We start from the raw sequence: 18,892 nt of genomic DNA, 5'->3' as shown, positions 1-18,892 counted from the left end.
TTAATATTGCATTATGGAATAAAAAAACTATAATAAGTAAATGTGAGTTTTTAGATAGTTAGGATTATATGCTCATTCTTGACAGAGTTTTGACATAGAAACAAAAATCCAATTTTTCGACTTCAATAGCAATAGCACTCCTTATTTATCATTGACTTATTTTTTGTACGGATTCCTATTTACTCACAGCATTTAAAGGGAATTAATAAAAAAAATTTGAAATTTTTTCGAAAAACTAAAGCAACACAAACAAATGACACACTATTTCGACACTTTAAATAAACTGTTTTTACAAACTTTAATACAGGCTTGTTTTATTATATACATAACGTGAATACGTAATTTTTTGATTAATTTAATATGTGGTATGATAATCGTTAGTTTCAATAACATTTTGCAGGCGCTTTTTCATGGAATGGACCAATTTTTTTACGCCGATACGTTCGGTGTATTCTACCATTCTTCATTATTGCAGCTTTTAATGCTGCTGCATTCTTCGGATGTCTTTTATGAACTATTTTCTTCAAAGAGGCTCAGAAGCTTTCAATCATGTTTGGCTTATTCTGAGTGATAAACCCAAATTTTTTAACACTGCCCACAAAGTTGACTTTTTAATATATTTAAATATTGTTTGGCGTGTATTGTGCCGTCAATAAATACCAAGTCTCCTACTCCTTTACTTGAAATGCACCCCCAAACCATAACGGAATTTTTTTTTAATTTAACCGTGGCAATTATATTTCGTTTTTGTAAAGCTGTCAGCGGCTTACGGTCCCTCGTTCTGATACAGCATTATCTTTATCTCGTCGCAAAATATAACGTCGTCCCAATAATCTTCTGGTTCGGAAACGTGGAACGGACAAAGGAACGGACGTTTTTCTACATTCTGTGATTTCTGGCGTGCTGATCCCGATGAATATTTGTGGTACAGTATGGCTTGACGCACTGCTTCATAAGAGACAACAATACCACACTCCTTGTTAAGCTCCTTTGCAAGAGTTCTGAAGGAAATTCTCAGGCTTTAATCCAATTGTCGGATCATCAAGCGTTCTGCACGTCCAGTTATTTTACTGTTAGGCTCACCTGCACCCTTTTGCTCTAATATACCCTCTTTTTCCGCTCGATTTATAACATTATAACACTTGTTACCGAAAACATTTCAGACAATTCCTGAACACTTTTACCCAGCTGGCAATTATAACACTGTGTGACAAAAAAAAAAATTAAATATACTTTTATGGAGACCTAGCACAACTTGTGGGCATAGAAAAACTAAAAAAATGGTATAGGAGAAATTTCCAATACACCCCCAAAATCTCATTTTATGGCCATAAAACCATTTTTCAGTAGGTAGATGTAAAGAATCACTCCTAACTTCGCCAATTTCCATCCGATTTCGAATTTGTTTTTTTAGTTCGAAAGAACAAAAACAAACCTTTTTGACAGTGTGTTGACAATTTTTCTGAAATGACAACTGACGAGACTGTAGACGGAAGTATTTGGAATTTTTTTATTTTGTCTCTATTTTTTCAACTTTGACATAATTTTTACGATATTATCCGTTAGTGAGGATTTTTTTTAATACACTACTGTTATAGTAAATTTAATTTTGCGTCGAATGAGCTATATTTGACTGTAATTGAATTAAAATTAATAGAGTTGTGTGAGTTTTAAGGTTTTATTTTTTTTTTTTCTAATTTGGTATGTAGGTATAACTTACGCTAAATGGGAATAAGGACGTGTTTTAATGCGTTATTATAGATACGTAATATTTATTGGAGTATATATGTATACATAAGAGTACACTGTGCTGCATACAACAGAACTGGTTAGAACTTACGAAAATATCTGACATATTATAGCATATTTTTTTCAATAGAAATACGAAAAAGCTCCCAAGTGTACCAAAGTTCACACTCACATTGATTAACAGAAGAAGTTTGTTATTATAATTTAACCTTATTAAAACGTCAAAGTTTTATTGTTTGTTTCATTGAAATTCAAGAGATATAAATCAAAACGTTGCCAGAAAAGTCGAATTTCTTAATATTCTCCGATGATGTGGCATCATCAGCCTTATCATAAACCAGATGATTGTTATTTTTATAAAATGGACGTAAACGGTCATCATTATAAAGCTCGAAAGCACATAAAGTATACTGATGTTGCAACTGTTAAGAACCCCGTAGTCTTGGACGATATGATTGACTCAACTGCAGGAACTGAAGGAAGTTCAACTCATTGCTGATGATGATCAAACTGATAACAATAAACCTGATGATGAAGAGTTCTTTCCGTCTGGTTCTAAGTCTTCAGAACGACACATTGTATCAAATTCAGATTTTCCGGATCTTTCTCGTGATTTACTTCTATCGGGAAGACAATCTGAAACGTTCGCTTCTCGATTTAAACAATGGAATATAGTTAATGACGACTTCAGATGAATGATGATGATCGAATTTCTTACAGAGAAGTATTCAAAACTGATGAAGAGAATGAGAAATGTACCGTACCATACTAAACTCCAAAGGGCCGTTTCCAATGCATTTTTAAGTTTGGAACCAGTTCCGTTGTGTACTGAACCGTACCGCACCGTACCATACCGTACAATGCTGCACTGCACTCCAATAAATATTATGTGTTTATAATGACACTTGTTATCATTTTCATGCTTCGAAACGCGCCCTTATTCCCATTTAGCGTAAGTTATACCTACATACCAAATTAGTAAAAAAAAATAAAATCTTAAAACTCACACAACTCTCTTAATTTTAATTCAATTATAGTCAAATATAGCTCATTCGACGCAAAATTAAATTTACTATAACAGTAGTGTACTAAAACAAATCCCCACTAACGGATAATATCGTAAAAATTATGTCAAAGTTGAAAAAATAGAGAAAAAATAAAAAAATTCCAAATACTTCCGTCTACAATCTCGTCAGTTCTCATTTCAGAAAAATTGTCAACACACTGTCAAAAAGGTTTGTTTTTGTTCTTTCGAACTAAAAAAACAAATTCGAAATCGGATGGAAATTGGCGAAGTTAGGAGTGATTATTCACATCAACCTACTGAAAAACGGTTTTATGGCCATAAAATGAGATTTTGGGGGTGTATTGGAAATTTCTCCTATACCATTTTTCTTAGTTTTTCAAAACCTACAAGTTGTGCTAGGTCTCCATAAAAGTATAATTTCACTGTCGCACAGTGTAATATAATAATTGCGTAATATCAAAGGATAATCTTTTGCCAGGCATGTTGAAAACACAGTATTTAAATTTGAAGTCCGAATAAAGCAAAAAATTTTCACTGAATGATAAAACAAAAGCATCGAAGTGATCATTGCTAAACAGAGATAACAGCAAATCGAAGTTAATCGGGCAAAACATTCTAAAGAATATGAATAAGCAAAATGTAAAAACAGTATATTGACAGTGTCGAAATAGTGTTTTATTTGCTTTAGTTTTTCTAACGAGTAACAATTTATTTTTATATTATTCCCTTTAAATGCTGTGAATAGGAATCAGGATAAAAAAGAAGTCATAGATAAAGAGTGGTATTTTTTGCTACTGCAGTCGAAAAATTTAATTTATTTTTCATATCAAAACTCATTATTGTCAAAACACATAATTGGTTGTTTGGCCCACTTCCTCCTCCAATTTTTAGTATGTATTGTAGTTTAATGTTTCTCCACAAATGGAGGGATCTACACTTTTCTGCCGTCACCAAACGGCAGATGGTTTTGTATGAGAAACTTTTTCATGGCCGAAATACACTACCAAATGGGACTCACCCACCGTCATACCATGGGTATTGGTTAAATTACAGCTTAGGGATTTTGTATCCACACACCTAACATGGTTTTTATAGTTTTATATGATACTTACTGAGAATATTCCTGCGGAGTCAGTTTTCGGTGCTGATACTGCAAATTCCCTGCCGGCCCCTGCATAAAACTAATTTCATTGTCGGAATCGTTAGTGTTTTTTATTGTTCCATTAAGCTCTTTAATGCCGAGAACAGCCTTACTAGAAATATTTCTTGGTGTTGATGGTTCTGTGTAGCCAATTCCTTGAAGGGTTTCGTTAGTTCCGCTTCCGACAAATTCTTTATAATTGTTACATTGTGTTTCATTATTGCAATAAAACTTGTTTACTTTCATTCTTGAATTATAAAACGGATAATAAACTTTTCTGTTTATTAATACTATAAATATAAATTGAACGTAATTTATTTCAGTGCCGGAGGGTTTCTGAAAAGAAAAAACTTAATTAAGAGTAAATTTTAACATAAAATCGATGGTACAGCCAATACAGATTTTAATTAAAAAATGAGATCATAAATATGCTAAAGGTAATTAAATTCGCTAAATTTCTTTCATTCTACATTTTTCATTAAAATTAAACGTTTTTTTGCGATGATAAAACATCTGCTAGCATGCATGAGGCAATACGTTGACGGTCTGGGCATCAACGTTGTGTTCACGCAATTTGTGCTACGTTCAAGGATGGGTATGCTCCGCCGAGTATAAAGCTGGACAGCATTACCTCAACTTGGGTTAATTGGTTACCTCGTGCAACCGGAGACCATGGGCGGTCGCAATTCCATTTTACTTGTTTTTGCGAATTGGAGGCACCATTTCGTAATAGATCTAACATTACAACGTAGGCAAGTCCTCCAGTCAACACGCACTGCAGTGCTGCATGCACCGTTTTACCCTCCGGCACCAGCGATGAAGATAAAGTTAACAACAATCAGCTCCAGAAAAGTATACTTGTGCACCAACATTACCACAAGGTCTCAAATTTATTATATTACATTAATTTGTATTTGTCCGTTAAAGTTGTTTAAGGGGTTAGGGGTAGTCAGAATTTTCAAAAAATCGATTTTTTTTTTTCATTTTCTTAAAGTATAATGTTTTAAAAATATTGTGTAAAAATTTGAAGTGAATCCGACAAATACTTTTCAAGTTATTCAACAATTAACAAAGGGCGCTCGGCCGCTCCGGAGCCGATAGCAAAACTTTAAATGCGTTTTTCTCAAAACTATGTTTTTCAAACTGGTGAACACTGTAACTTAAAAACCCCTACGTAGATTTCAATAAAATTTATACAGCTTTTGAAAAACATAAAAAACTTGTGCCTGATCGAAGGATTTTTTTTTCTTTCAAAAATTTCGATTTTTTTTTTAACAATTAACTGTTAGTTTTTTCCCGAAAATCTGGAAATAATTCCTTAGGCCGCCATTTTGTTCATTTTGAAAAAAAAAAAACAAGCTTCGATCCGGCTCGAGATTATCTATCAATAAAAATAATTTTTCTCATCCGATTGGTTTTAGATGAATCTGCAAGGACTTGTGATGTTCACCGCAAGGGACTTCTGGAGAAACGGGCTTCACACAAACAGCGATAACTTTTGCAATTATTAATTTTTTTTTTTGAAATTTTGGTGAAGTCAAGTTAAAACATGATGTTTTTATGTTATGTTTTTATTTTTGTTAAATAAATTAATTAAGTAGCAAAAAAAAATTCGTGAAAATCATCATTTTTTCGGGCCTCTGACTACCCCTAACCCCTTAAAACGACTATGCCCGTTTGGATTTCTTCTACAGCAGTTAAGTTGTGACCTGAACAGCTGGAGTTCAAACTACTTAATAATATAGTTATGCTAGCTACAATATTATATTTTCCACATGGCGTCCGAATGCCATATATTAAATTTTTTATTTTTAAAATTTCATTAAATTGAATGTTTATTACGATATTTTTTGTTTTTATGACCGGTCTTAAAATTATTTTTCTAAAGGTTTCTGCCGCTTCCTCTGCCTTGGTAAAAGGCATTTCATCCTTTTTAAGTTTATCTAGTTTAGTTTTTAATATTGCAGTGTTTAAAATGTTTCCTTTTGCCCATTGTATGGTGTATTTGATATTTATTAACTCACCCTTAATTAGTCTTATTTTGCTTTGTAAATCTATTACTACCTCTTCTATTATATTATTACTTTTTTTATAGCATCTCAAGTTAAATTCGTTATAGAAGTTATATTATTTAACCTTTTACTAAAGAGTACATTTATTACTGTCTGTTTATTATTATTTTCATTTAAGTTCAGAAGGTTATTATTAATAATTTCTAGGTCATCGTGGTCTGGTGATCCAGCAAGATATTTCCATGCGGTGCCTAGTAAATTGATAGATCTTGGATTACGGGATTTACTTACCGGTTTAAGGGTTTCAAGGATTTCTAAGGTTTGGTTCGTTTCGCGTGTTAGGATTGGATAGAGGAAACTGTCTTTAGGTAATTTTTCGGTTATATGGTTGTTAATGTCGGTCAAATGTGTTTCGTATTTGTTTATGTCAATTAAGTGAATGAGTCTGAAGGTACCGCCCTGTGTTTTCGCAAGTCCATTATTGATGGTCACCAAGTATGAGTTGGAGTAGTCCAAGATTTCCAATAATTAATAAGTCGGAGGAGACGAGTCCTGTAATTGGAAGGGAAGGGGAAGGGCATTTATAACGATTTTTTCCTATTATCTAAAGATCGAAAACCTATGGCTTTTTTAACGATTTTTTTTTCCTAGCCAATATTATACTAATTATATTATTTTAAAATTTAGTGGATTGAATTTAGTTGAAATAAATTAAATTCGATAGATGTGAATTTAAATTAGTATGAAGAAATTCAGTTAAAACTTTGATATAAATTCAAATTTTTTATAATTAAAATAAAAATTTTTTTTTGTTTTATGTGAACCAAGTACGACTAACTTCTGATGTTACTTTTGTGTACTATTCTTCCAGATTCGGTCAGTATTGTTGAGCTTTTGTCTTCCTTGACTGTTTCTTTTTTGTTTTTGGGGATATCTTTGATCCTAATCTTTTGTCAATTTTAAATAATACAATGTCTCCTGGTAAATATGTTTTTATGGATGCGCGTTTTTTATTGTGTTGAGTCAAATCCTTAGTCTGTTTTTCTTTAAGTTTGTCAATGTTTTCCTGTCTAGCTCGTTCAAACTGTGATGGATCTGTGGTAACGGTTCGTCCAAAAAATAATTCTATGGGTCTTTTTCCTGTTGTTGAATGTACTGTATAATTGTATTCGTAAACTGCTCTGTCTAAAAGTTCGAGAAATAATGAAAAATGTCGTTCAGCTTTCAGACATCGTATTATTTCTGTGAGCGTGGAAGGGAAACGTTCGATCTGTCCATTGACAGAACTTTTATATGGAGGGGTTTTATATACTTGAATATTGAGAATGTCTTCTACCACGAAGCTTATGGTTGCAGAATTAAGGGATTGCTCGTTATCAATTACTATTGCTTTTGGAACACCAATTGAAATACAGAGTGGGCCATATTGCTTTTGGAACACCAAATTGAAATACAGAGTGTAGAGTTTGCTTTTCGAATATAGAGTTTGCTTTTCGAACTACCTATTTTTTTGAGAATGGTAACACAAATGACATGTCAAATGTGTTCATAATTTACTTAAGGATTTGAAATTTACGAAATGGGACGCTATACGCTTGAACGAAATTGGGAAATATTGAAAACCTATTTCCAAAGTGGTGAGTCTTCTATTCAAACTGTGAGAAATTTCAAAACAAAATTCCAAAAAAAAGATTTGCCAACTGTAGCCGAAAATGTGCTTGAACATCCAATAACCTCAACTCGTCATCGTTCTCAAGAATTGAAGATGTCACGCACTTCTTTCAGGAGAATTTTGCATAAAGACCTCGGTATGAAGGCTTACAAAGTTCAATTGGCGCCAAAACTGAAGCCTAATGACCATCCAATGCGTTTTCGGTTCGCTCAATGGGCAGAAAATCGTTTGACCGAGATGAGCGTTTTTACCGAAAAATCATCTTTTCTGATGAAGCTCATTTTCACATCGGTGCCTACGTCAATATGCAAAATTGTCGGATTTGGGGCTCAGAAAATCCACACGATACTGTAGAGAAGCAAATGCATCCACAACGAGTCACTGTTTGGTGCGGTTTTTGGTCTGGCGGCATCATCGGGCTATTTTTTTTCGAAAATGAGCGGGGAGCCGCGGTTACAGTAAATGGCAAGGCGTTACCGTGACATGCTCAACGAGTTGCTTCCAAAAATTGAAGAGGATGACATGGACGACATTTGGTTTCAACAGGATGGTGCAACTTGTCACACTGGCAAAAGTTACACTCGAACTTTTGGCTACCGTTTTTGAAAACCGAATAATCAGCCGATATTCCGATATCAATTGGCCGCCTCGGAGCTGTGATTTAAGCCCGTTGGACTATTTTTTGTGGGAAGCCGTTAAGGACAAATGCTATGCGAACCATTCAGAGACGATTGATGCTTTAAAACACGAAATCGAAGTTGCCATTCATGAAATTGGAGCCCAAACAATCGAAAATGTACTTAAAAATTGGGTTGATCGAATGGCCTACTGTAAAGCCAGTCGTGGCAGTCATTTGAACGATATTATTTTTCATTCATAAATGACAATGTTCAATCTTCAAAATAAAATAAAAAAAATAGCAGTCTAACGGTTAGACGCGATAGAAGTGAAACCTTCCGTAAAACAAACTGAGAGAGAATGAGACGAAAGCAGCATGAGGAGCGGGATAATTATAGGTTCATTATAATATTGCTATAAAGTTCATATTTTATTTTCTTCATTTTATTACTATTCATCCTCAATGTTTTCAATTTCAACATATGATACGAGTGGCTTATGATAGCTAAAATATGATACAAATGCTTTGGTTTCGATGTTATCAACATATCTTTGAAATACCGCGTCAATTGTTGTTTTTGATCGTGTTGTCGATTCAGTGCGATTGTTACACATTTTTAAATTGAATGTTGTATTGAGAAAGTCAATTAAAGGAACCGCTGTGTCCAATGCAAAATTTACGTTAAAAGCGCCACTTAAAGTCATTGGAACTTTATCGTAGTCATTTCTAAGTATCCGCGATACTTCTGGTGTATACTTTATTAAATTTTCGTGAATGAATTCCGTGATGCTATTTATTGATTGATTCGGTGAAATATAAATTGCCACAATTAAAACTGTTTTTCCATTGCTCAATCTGGTTTCGCATGCACATATTTCTCCCACTTTAGAGAGCTGAACAGACAGTGATTCTAGTTGCTGTGCATTCAGATCTATCTGTGGAGTTACAATACGAGCACCGTCATTGTGATTGTGGTATATTGCAACACCGCCTGCAATTGTGGTAAATATTTAAAAATGAAAATATTTACGAATATAAAAATACGGACGCAATACAGCACACGCGGTTGCTATTATGAGCGTCGTAACGCGTTTATTACACAGACGTACTAACATACACACAAACATTCGTAGGACGCTTGGTCTAAGCAAGTATTAGGTAGTGTAGTATAGATATACATAATGCCTTCTCGCTCACCGTGGCTCCGTAATACGCAGGCGCGCACACATACTTACTAGCATACATACAAACATACATACGTATGACGCTTGAACTAAACACCAAAGCAAGTAATAGGCAGTGTAGTATACATACTACAATACTCACTATACTCGCGTGGCTCAGCAGTACGCAGCCACACACATATACGTATATCAACATATAACGCTTCGTAGTGTCGCTTTTTCGTTTCATCGAGTCTCAAATCACTCCCAACGATTCTAAAGAAGTTTTCACTTCAAAAAAGTTTGAAAAAATATTGACTCTATAGTAGTTCTCGAAGGGGTTCCCTTATGTCTTCTACAGCTCTTGATTCTAATATCCTTGTCTGCACGTATTTTGAGAATTTATCTATTGCGGTTAAGACTAGGTTTCGTTCAGTCATTTATATGTCGATGTGAAGAGTATGTCCTGGGTATTCAGGTATCGGGGTTTTCTTTAGTTCGGGGTTATTGAGATGACGGTCATACTTGTTTTCGTTGCATTTTGAGCATTCTCGTACGATATTTTTTTCGACATAGAAGGGAAAAAGTAATTTTCTAGGATTTGAATTTTGTTTTCGCAGCTATTTCGATGCGCTCTTCGATGGGTCTTTATCATGATTTCTTGTTGCTGTTCGTCATTAGTAATATCCTGTACTTGGATTTGGGTGAATCTGATTTTGTAGTTTCTAAAGTGAATTGAATATCTTGAATTTTGTCCATGATTGATTCATCTGTTTTTATGCAGTTTATCACGGTAGGATTTAAATATTTTTCAGGATGTTTATAAGTCTTGTTGTATCATATTTCGTTTCTTCTATTATGTGCCTATGGTACGTCGGAAAAAATATTTTAAACTGGTATGTAGACGTTGGACCTATATTTAAATAAGTTTGATTTTTAAATATGTTAACTGGTACTTCGACACTAGGAATTCGATCATGATTTACCACCTTCGGTGAACCGTATAAGTAATTTTTAAACGTATTAAGTGCCCTATTATTGCCAGCATTTCTTTTTGGTTTGCGGCATAATTCTCTTCGGCTTGGTTTAGTGATCGTGAAATGTATGAAATGGATTTTCCTGACCGTTCGAGGACAGCTCATAATGCGTAGTTAGATGCGTCAGTAGTAAGGGGAAAGTCCAGTTTAAAGTTCGGGTATGCCAATACCACTTCTTGTGAAACAAGAGAAAATTGTATTTTGTTAAAGGCTTGAAGTGCTGCACTATCAAACTTAATTAATTTTCTTGTGCACGCGTTCTTGGACACTCGTCTATCCTTCTTTTTAATTGGCGCTATATCCGCTTACGCGATTTTGGCCGAGTTTAACAAAGCGCGCCAGTCGTTTCTTTCTCGTGCTAACCGGCGCCAAATGGGCACACCAAGTGAAGCCAAGTCCTTCTCCACCTGATCTTTCCAACGCAGAGGAGGCCGCCCTCTTCCTCTGCTACTACCAGCTGGTACCGCATGGAATATTTCCAATGCCGGAGCGTTTGTATCCATTCGGACGATATGACCCAGCCAACGTAGCCGCTGAATCTTTACTTGCTGAGCTATGTCTATGTCGTCGTAAAGCTCACACAACTCATCGTTCCATCGTCTGCGATATTCGCCGTTGCCAACGTGCAAAGGTCCAAAAATGTTACGCAGAATCTTTCTCTCGAACACTCCAAACGTCGCTTCATCGGATGTTGTCATCGTCCAAGCTTCTGCGCCATACGTTAGGACGGGCATCATGAGAACCTTGTAGAGTGTTAGTTTTGTTCGTCGAGAGAGGACTTTACTACTCAATTGCCTACTTAGTCCAAAGTAGCACTTGTTGGCAAGAGAGATTCTACGTTGGATTTCTAGGCTGACATTGTTATCGGTGTTAATGTTGGTTCCTAAATAGACGAAGTCTTTTACAACCTCGAAATTATAACTGTCAACAGTGTCGTGGATCCCGAACCACCTGTTTGTTTGAAGACAGGGGGTACTTCGTTTTGTCCTCGTTCACCACCAGACCCATCCGCTTTGCCTCTTTATCCAGTTGGGAGAAGGCAGAACTAACAGCGCGGTTGTTAAGACCGATGATATCGATATCATCGGCATACGCCAACAATTGTACGCTCTTATAAAATATTGTGCCTGAGCGATTAAGTTCTGCGGCTCGTACGATGCTCTCCAACATCAGGTTAAAGAAGTCACACGACAGGGAGTCACCCTGTCTGAAACCTTTTTTGGTATCAAACGGCTCGGAGAGGTCCTTCCCAATTCTGACGGCGCTGCTGGTGTTGAGCAACGTCATCTTACATAGCCGTATTAGTTTTGTGGGGATACCAAATTCAGACATCGCGGCATACAAGTAACTCCTTTCCGTACTGTCGAATGCTGCTTTGAAATCAACGAAAAGATGGTGTGTCGATTCTCCTTTCGTGGATCTTTTCCAAGATTTGGCGTATTGTAAATATTTGGTCGATGGTAGACTTTCCAGGTCTAAAGCCACACTGATAAGGTTCAATCAGTTGGTTGACGGTGGGCTTCAGCCTTTCACACAATACGCCTTATAGGCGATATTTAGAAGACTAATCCCGCGGTAATTGGCACAGATTGCAGGATCACTCTTCTTATGGAGTGGGCAGAGCGCACTTAAATTCCAATCGGCAGGCATGCTTTCATCCGACCATATTTTGCATAGGAGCTGATGCATGCACCTTACCAGCTCCTCGCCGCCATGTTTGAATAGCTCAGCCGGCAGTCCGTCGGCGCCCGCGGCTTTGTTGTTCTTTAGCCGTGATATTGCTATTCTCACCTCGTTATGGTCGGGTAGCGGAACGACAATTCCGTCGTCAACGATTGGGGTATCGGGATCTTCACATTCTCTTTGACATGCGCAGCTGTCACTGTTTAACAGATTCGCGAAGTGTTCCTTTCATAATTTAAGATTGCTCTGTACGTCAGTCACCAGTTCGCCGTCTTTGTTCTTACAGGAAAACGCCCCGGTCTTAAAACCTTCTGTAAGCCGGCGAACTTTCTGGTAGAATTTTCGGGCGTTGTTCCTGTTGGCCAGCATCTCAAGCTCTTCGCACTCACGTATTTCAGCCTCTCGTTTCTTCATTCGGATAATACGTCCCTCCTCCTTTTTTAGCTCTCTGTAGCGGTACCACATAGCTCGCGTTGCGCCCGATCGCAGCGTGGCTCTATAGGCGGTATCCTTTCTTTCAGCGGCAGCATGACATTCCTCGTCGTACAAACTGTTTTTTCGGGCTCGCCGGTATCCGATTTCTTCTTCGGCGGCGGTACGTAGGGAACGAGAAATATTGCTCCATTGCTCATGCATGCGGGGTTGTTGGGCAGTGGTCTCTGAGAGCAGGAGTGAGAGTCGAGTGGCGAATCTTCTGGCTGTCTGTTGTGATTGCAGCATTTCGATGTTGAACATTCTTTGCGTAGATAGATGTACGTTTTTTACTGCACAGAGGCATTTGCGCAGTTTAGCTGCAACAAGATAACGATCCGAGTCAATGTTGGGTCCTCGGATCGTTCGTTCATCTAATACACTAGAAGAGTGTGTTCCATCTATCACAACATGATCGATCTGGTTTCGTGTTTTTCGAGCAGGGGACAGCCAGGTAGCTTGGTGGATTGTTTAATGCTAGAATCTGGTGCTGCAGACTACCATGTTTCGGGCCCCGGTGAAGTCGATCAGCCTCTGTCCGTTACCGGATGTTTCGTTGTGCAGGCTGTGGGACCAAACATTCCCTCCTTGCCCACCCTGACGTTGAAGTCGCCAAGCACGATTTTTATGTCGTGGCGGGGACAGCACTCATAGGAACGTTCCAGGCGCTCATAGAAGGAATCTTTGGTCGTATCGTCCTTCTCTTTCGTCGGGGCGTGGGCGCAAATTACCGCTATGTTAAAAAATCGCGAAGTCGACGAAGTCTCTCACCCACAACAAATCCGACACCGAATTTGCGCTCCTTTACATGGCAGCTGTAGTAGACGTCGCAAGGTCCTATGGTTCTCTTGCTTTGCCCCGTCCATCGCATCTCTTGGATGGCAGTGATGTCGGCCTTTACTCTCACGAGGACATCAACCAACCTTCCCCATTTAGGGACCGGACATTCCAGGTGCATGCCCTCAAATCATATTCCTTATTTCGTTTGCAGGGGTCGTCATCAGTAAAGGCAGCTCTCATCCGAGGCTTTGCAGTTCTTTTCATTGGGGGTGGGTGGGTGTTTTTAGGGTTAGGATTTTTAAGTGGCGGGTCCCAAACCCAGCGTACAACCAGCTATCCTGGAATGCTTTGCCTTCTCACGTTAGCTCACTCCCGAACGTGTGTTCGGAAGCTACCCAGAGGATACGTGGGCTAATCCCAGACGTTGTGAGCTGCTTGAACCATATGCAGAAGAATCGTCCTGGCCACTCCCAAGTGAATGGCGAGCAGTAGCTTTCCCCACTTGCGTGGACTTCTACACATGGAACCATCAACACGCGTCCATCCACCCCTCTTAAAAGCGAAGTCGGGGGTTTCGCTAGTTTAGCGTAATCCTCGATTAAGCGGCGATAGTAGCCGGAAAGTCCAAGGAAAGAGCTTAATAAAAATAAATAATTTTTACATACGAATTGCTCAATTTGAAGAATTTTCTCTTTTTTTGAGATCATTTTTTTGTATGCGGTGGATGATACGGTCAGATCTGAACATCTTTCGCCATTTGTTTTGAACTTCGTCGGGGATTTCACTCAAGTCGTTTCTTCACAGTTTGAACCATTTCACGTGACGTTACTGACTTTTGATGACCACTCCATGACGTTTTGCAATTCTACCAGTATCATTGTAACGAGTAATGGTGGGATAAACATTAACTTTATTTGCTTTAAGCGTTTCTTGGCAACCCTTAACCCATCCGATGATAATTGGCGCGTACACTTCTGTTAGGTGTTTGGCCGAGCTCCTCCTCCTATTTTTGGTGTGCGTCTTGATGTTGTTCCACAAATGGAGGGACCTACAGTTTCAAGCCGACTCCGAACGGCAGATATTTTTATGAGGAGCTTTTTTCATGGCAGAAATACACTCGGAGGTTTGCCATTGCCTGCCGAGGGGCGACCGCTATTAGAAAAATGTTTTTATTAATTTTGCCTTCACCGAGATTGGAACTAACGACCTCTCGGTGAATTCCGAATGGTAATCACGCACCAACCCATTCGGCTACGGCGGCCGCCTTACATCTTTCAAATTTTTCAGACATGGGAAATTTCGGGTTGCTTCAACTTTAAAAGGATTTGTTTTTACACCGTTTCTTTCTTCTCGAAAGAACTAGCATTTGTCCAGCTGCACTTTCATGTTGGCATTTTCGAGAGTGCGAAAAACTTTTTCAATATTTTGCACGTGGGTTTCTTCGTCTTCGCTGAACACTATTATGTCATCAATGTAGACATAACAAATTTTCCCAATGTGTTTTCTTGGAATATCATCTAAGGCTCGCTGGAAAATGGAGGGCGCATTTTTCAGCCCGAATGGGCTTAGGGGGTTAATTTTCCTTAGTCAATTACGAGTCTAAATTTTTTTTGTCCGGATGCGTCTAATTTCTTTGGAACTACCCATACAGGTGAATTGTATGGGGACCGCGATGGCCTTATAATGCCATCTTCTAGTAGTGTTTGAATTTCATTGTTGACAAATTCTCTCATTCCTACGGGATACGGATAGTATTTTGTATATACAGGGGTGTCTGAAGAAGTTCGTATCTCACCTATTACTGTTGTAGTGTAAGTTAACTTTTCATTTGGGTCGGTAAATAGCTGTTTGTACTTGTGTGTAAATTGCTGCATTTTGAGCTTCTGGGAAGGTGTCATATGTTCAGTTCTAACGTCGATTTTGTTTACTGTACGGGAAAGCATTTGCTTTATTTTGATTTATTTGCCATTGCCAAGTTTAATGATGTCGTCATGAACATTAATGGTCGCATGAAGTTTTTGAGGCTATCGTTGCCGATAATACCATTAAATGATTTCAAACCCGGTAAAATAAAAATGATTTTCCGAACATGTTAATAATAGTATTATGAGTGATCTCAATTTGGCCTGCTATCGAATTTGCGAAAAAGGGTTTTTCGTTGGGGATGGGTTTTGCTACGAGCTGCGGTTGAATGTAATTTTTACTTGATCCTGTGCTAATTTTTTAAAAAATCGCCGTTCTTCGTTTTAAATTCGATGTAAGGCAACGAAGAACTTTTCATCCTAAAAAATTTGAAGTCTTCTCGGTCTTCAAGATAATCTTGGGACTGCTGGTCGTATACAGTGTTCGTCATGGCATAATGGTACTCGTCCAAGTCCGGAGTACAGTCTGTCCCGTATTTCCGGTCGTCATGGGCGCATTTCGGTTCTTCTACTCCTGTTCCGATATGGAAGTTCCTCTGTTGTTTGAGAGGTACTTGGTGAGAAAGATCGGTCGACGTCCATTGGTTGTGGACGGGGTTGTGGCTTCAGAGCTACTGGTCTAGCTGGCTGCGCTTGGCGGTAGTTTTGCCAAGGTTGCTGGAAATTTTGATTTTGTTGGGGAGACTGTTGATAATATTGGGGTGGTTTTTGAGAATGTGGCGGTGCACGCGGTAGTGGTAAGTACACTAACTGTGGGAAAAAGGCTGAGGTTTATAAAGGGGTCTCCTTGGTGGGAGTGGTTGTGGGGTAACAACATTTGGCCTTCGAACGACGTTTGGTTGAGTAAGTGCGTAGCTGCTGCGAGCAACTTGATTTTCCAATTTAAGACACAAGTGTAGTGCCTGAGGAAGATCTTCGGGTCCTTTCATTCGCAAGAGTCTAGGGAGGTCACCGTTGAGGCCTCGTATAAATGTATCAAACGCTTTATGGTGACATCTCTCTTGTCGGCATAGTCTAGAGTAAGGCATCTAGATATTGCCTTCCAGTCTGAGGGAGTGCTGTAAGACTCCAATGCGATGTCGGCATTACCAACAATTTTGTTCCGAACAACGGACAGGATTCCGTAGTATTTTGGGGTACCTCTAAGGGATTCATAAATTTTCAAAGTGTAGACAACTTTTCTTCCAGGAGCTGAATTTTGCTGGATTCCCATTAAATTCTCGCAGCCTGCGGACTACGTCCGGTATTTTATCTAAGTCGGAAAGTTGTCCACGTTGTTCTGGTCTTATCGTGTCGTCTGTTGCGTTTGTCTAGTCAGAGTTGGGATTTAATACAGGCTGAAGATATTGGCGTCCTTCATCCCTTAATACCCTAGTCACAATGGAGGTGATTATTTGCCGTAACTCAGGATTGCTGCTCGAAACTGGTCTGTCCGGGTTAGAAGCAGATGGCGAGGGTGTTTGGGAACATGGGTTTCCCAGGATGTTTGGTCCAATTATTTTTAAATTTTTATTTTTTTTCTATATAAAAATTCTCTTGATTGCTTAAAAATTTTTTTAGCTTGTTTTAAATCCTAGAAATTATTTAACAGGTTTTATTTTTATTCTTTATTTATTATTATTTGATATTTATGTAACCTCTTCTGGGAAGAGGGGCCTTTATACTCCGGTGCTATCACTTTATTATTCTTATCCTTATTTTATTTAAAAACTTTCCTTATACCAGGATTTCCCTCAATCAAAGGCGGCTATTTTAATTTATCTGGTTAGATTTGACCACTGTGAATTCAATTAATTTCTTTATTTTTAAAACTTAATTTCAAAGGTTAAGTTAATCTATTTAATCAACTTTTATTTTTCTCACTTAATCACTATAACTCTTTTCTCAAAAAATCAATATAGTTAGTTTTCACCTCTTTTAATAAATTTTTTAAAATTGTTTAACAACTTTCCCTTTCTTTTATTGTTAAATATACTTAGTATATAATCTTAACTTTATTGCTTACAATATTAATATGCGTCGTATCATTTTCGGATCCAGTCGGCTAGTACTCGGATACTTCCCTTTTGCAGTCGCTACTGCTACTGGGGGGCCTCTTTTACTGTTCCGTTGCTCCACGTTGGAACTTCAGCTTTTTCCATTTTATTTTTGGCCACGATCACAAGTTAATCCAGTTAAACGTCACTGTTTAAAGTTTTTTTTTTTTTTTTTTTTTTTTTTTTTTTTTTTTTTTTTTATTGTTTAGAAACTTTTCTTTAGTACTAACTTTCGATTGAACTTCGAACGAACACGAACTTTAAACCGGTCCCTGCTCGGGCACCAGCTATAGTTTTATTTTATTGTATATTTTTAGTTTTTAAAAAATATTGCATGGACAGGAAGTCCACGTCCTTTCCTTTATTGTTCACTTAAAAACTTAATTTACAAAATATTCTTACTTCTATATTACAACTATATTTTGGCCAGGTCACGTTGCGCCTGCATGTGTTGGGAAAATTCCTTAGTTTGGTTAATGCTTCATCATCACTTTATAGTAGCGCATGTAGTCTCGTTTACGCTGAATGTGTTAACATGTATGTATATTAATATTGGTAAATATAAACAACCAATTTTTCATTGTTAAACTAATATGTTTGCATGTACAGATATGCCTATGTATACTTACGTGCGCATTTTCGTTTCGATGAGTTTTATTTTGTTGGCTACTTTAATTTTAACCGTAATCTTGCAACACTCGAAATACTTGGTTCATCATATTAAATCACTATAAATTAATACATAATATAAGTATGCCTCAAATATATTTTGTACCCACACTTAATACATTCGGTTCAGAATATCAAAATTTATGGTTCTAACTTGCAAAAATATCAATCTGATATTAATTGTTACTGAGATGTTAAGCACTTGTGAATGTAAATATGTAAGTTTGAGGTGGTTTTTATTTCCAAAATATGAGTATATCCCCAAATGAAGCGAAGCGCAGTATCATACGATTATTTTATATTTTATTCAAAAGATATCTTCCTCTGTTATACACATACACACACACCCATTATTTTGTATATTTAATGCATCCCGTATGAAAGTAAATTAAATATGCTTTTAAATATTTGAAAGTGATATGCGCAAATGTATATGTAACTAACCATTCTCATTGATTATTTGTCCTTATTCGTATAATACTACACCTTATACATACATAGTATGTATATCGATTTTGCGCATATACTCGCATTTATAGTTACATCGAAGTAATCGTTTTATTCAATTTATCGACTCAAATTCCATGCACACAGTAGAGACCAACAATTTCGAAATTTGTGAATCCGGTGTTATTGATTCCGAATGAAGTACAGCTTTGAGTTTTTCGTAAATGGATTTTGTATGAATACTTTACTTTGTCGGGGAAATCATTAAATAATTAAACATGTTATTAAATTGTACAACGAGAAGAAGTATATAAATTTCAATAAGTCTCGACTATCCACACACCACGGTCAATGTAAGAGGTTGAGTAATATTCTGCCGGCAGAGCTACTTAGAATGAACTACAATAAATGTATTTGCATATTCTTATAAAAAGGGCAGGATGAGAATTATACTAAAAATCGCA

General features: G+C 37.3%; 1 protein-coding gene across 1 annotated transcript in view; it reads right to left on the bottom strand.

The window, feature by feature from the left end:
• The window catches only part of LOC128871875 (uncharacterized), a 55,841-nt gene extending 37,162 nt beyond the window's left edge, over nucleotides 1–18,679 (bottom strand). The window contains exons 1-2 of the mRNA XM_054114007.1: nucleotides 17,942–18,679; nucleotides 3,889–4,253 (exon numbers count right to left, since the gene is read on the bottom strand). Coding sequence (XP_053969982.1) covers nucleotides 3,889–4,163 — 275 coding nt within the window. The 5' untranslated portion in view covers nucleotides 4,164–4,253; nucleotides 17,942–18,679. The remainder of the gene's footprint in view (nucleotides 1–3,888; nucleotides 4,254–17,941) is intronic.
• Between the last annotated feature and the right edge of the window lie 213 nt (nucleotides 18,680–18,892).

Source organism: Anastrepha ludens, chromosome 2 (genome assembly GCF_028408465.1).
Source record: "Anastrepha ludens isolate Willacy chromosome 2, idAnaLude1.1, whole genome shotgun sequence".
Classification (NCBI taxonomy): Eukaryota; Metazoa; Arthropoda; class Insecta; order Diptera; family Tephritidae; genus Anastrepha; species Anastrepha ludens.
This window is presented reverse-complemented; position numbering and strand designations above follow the sequence as displayed.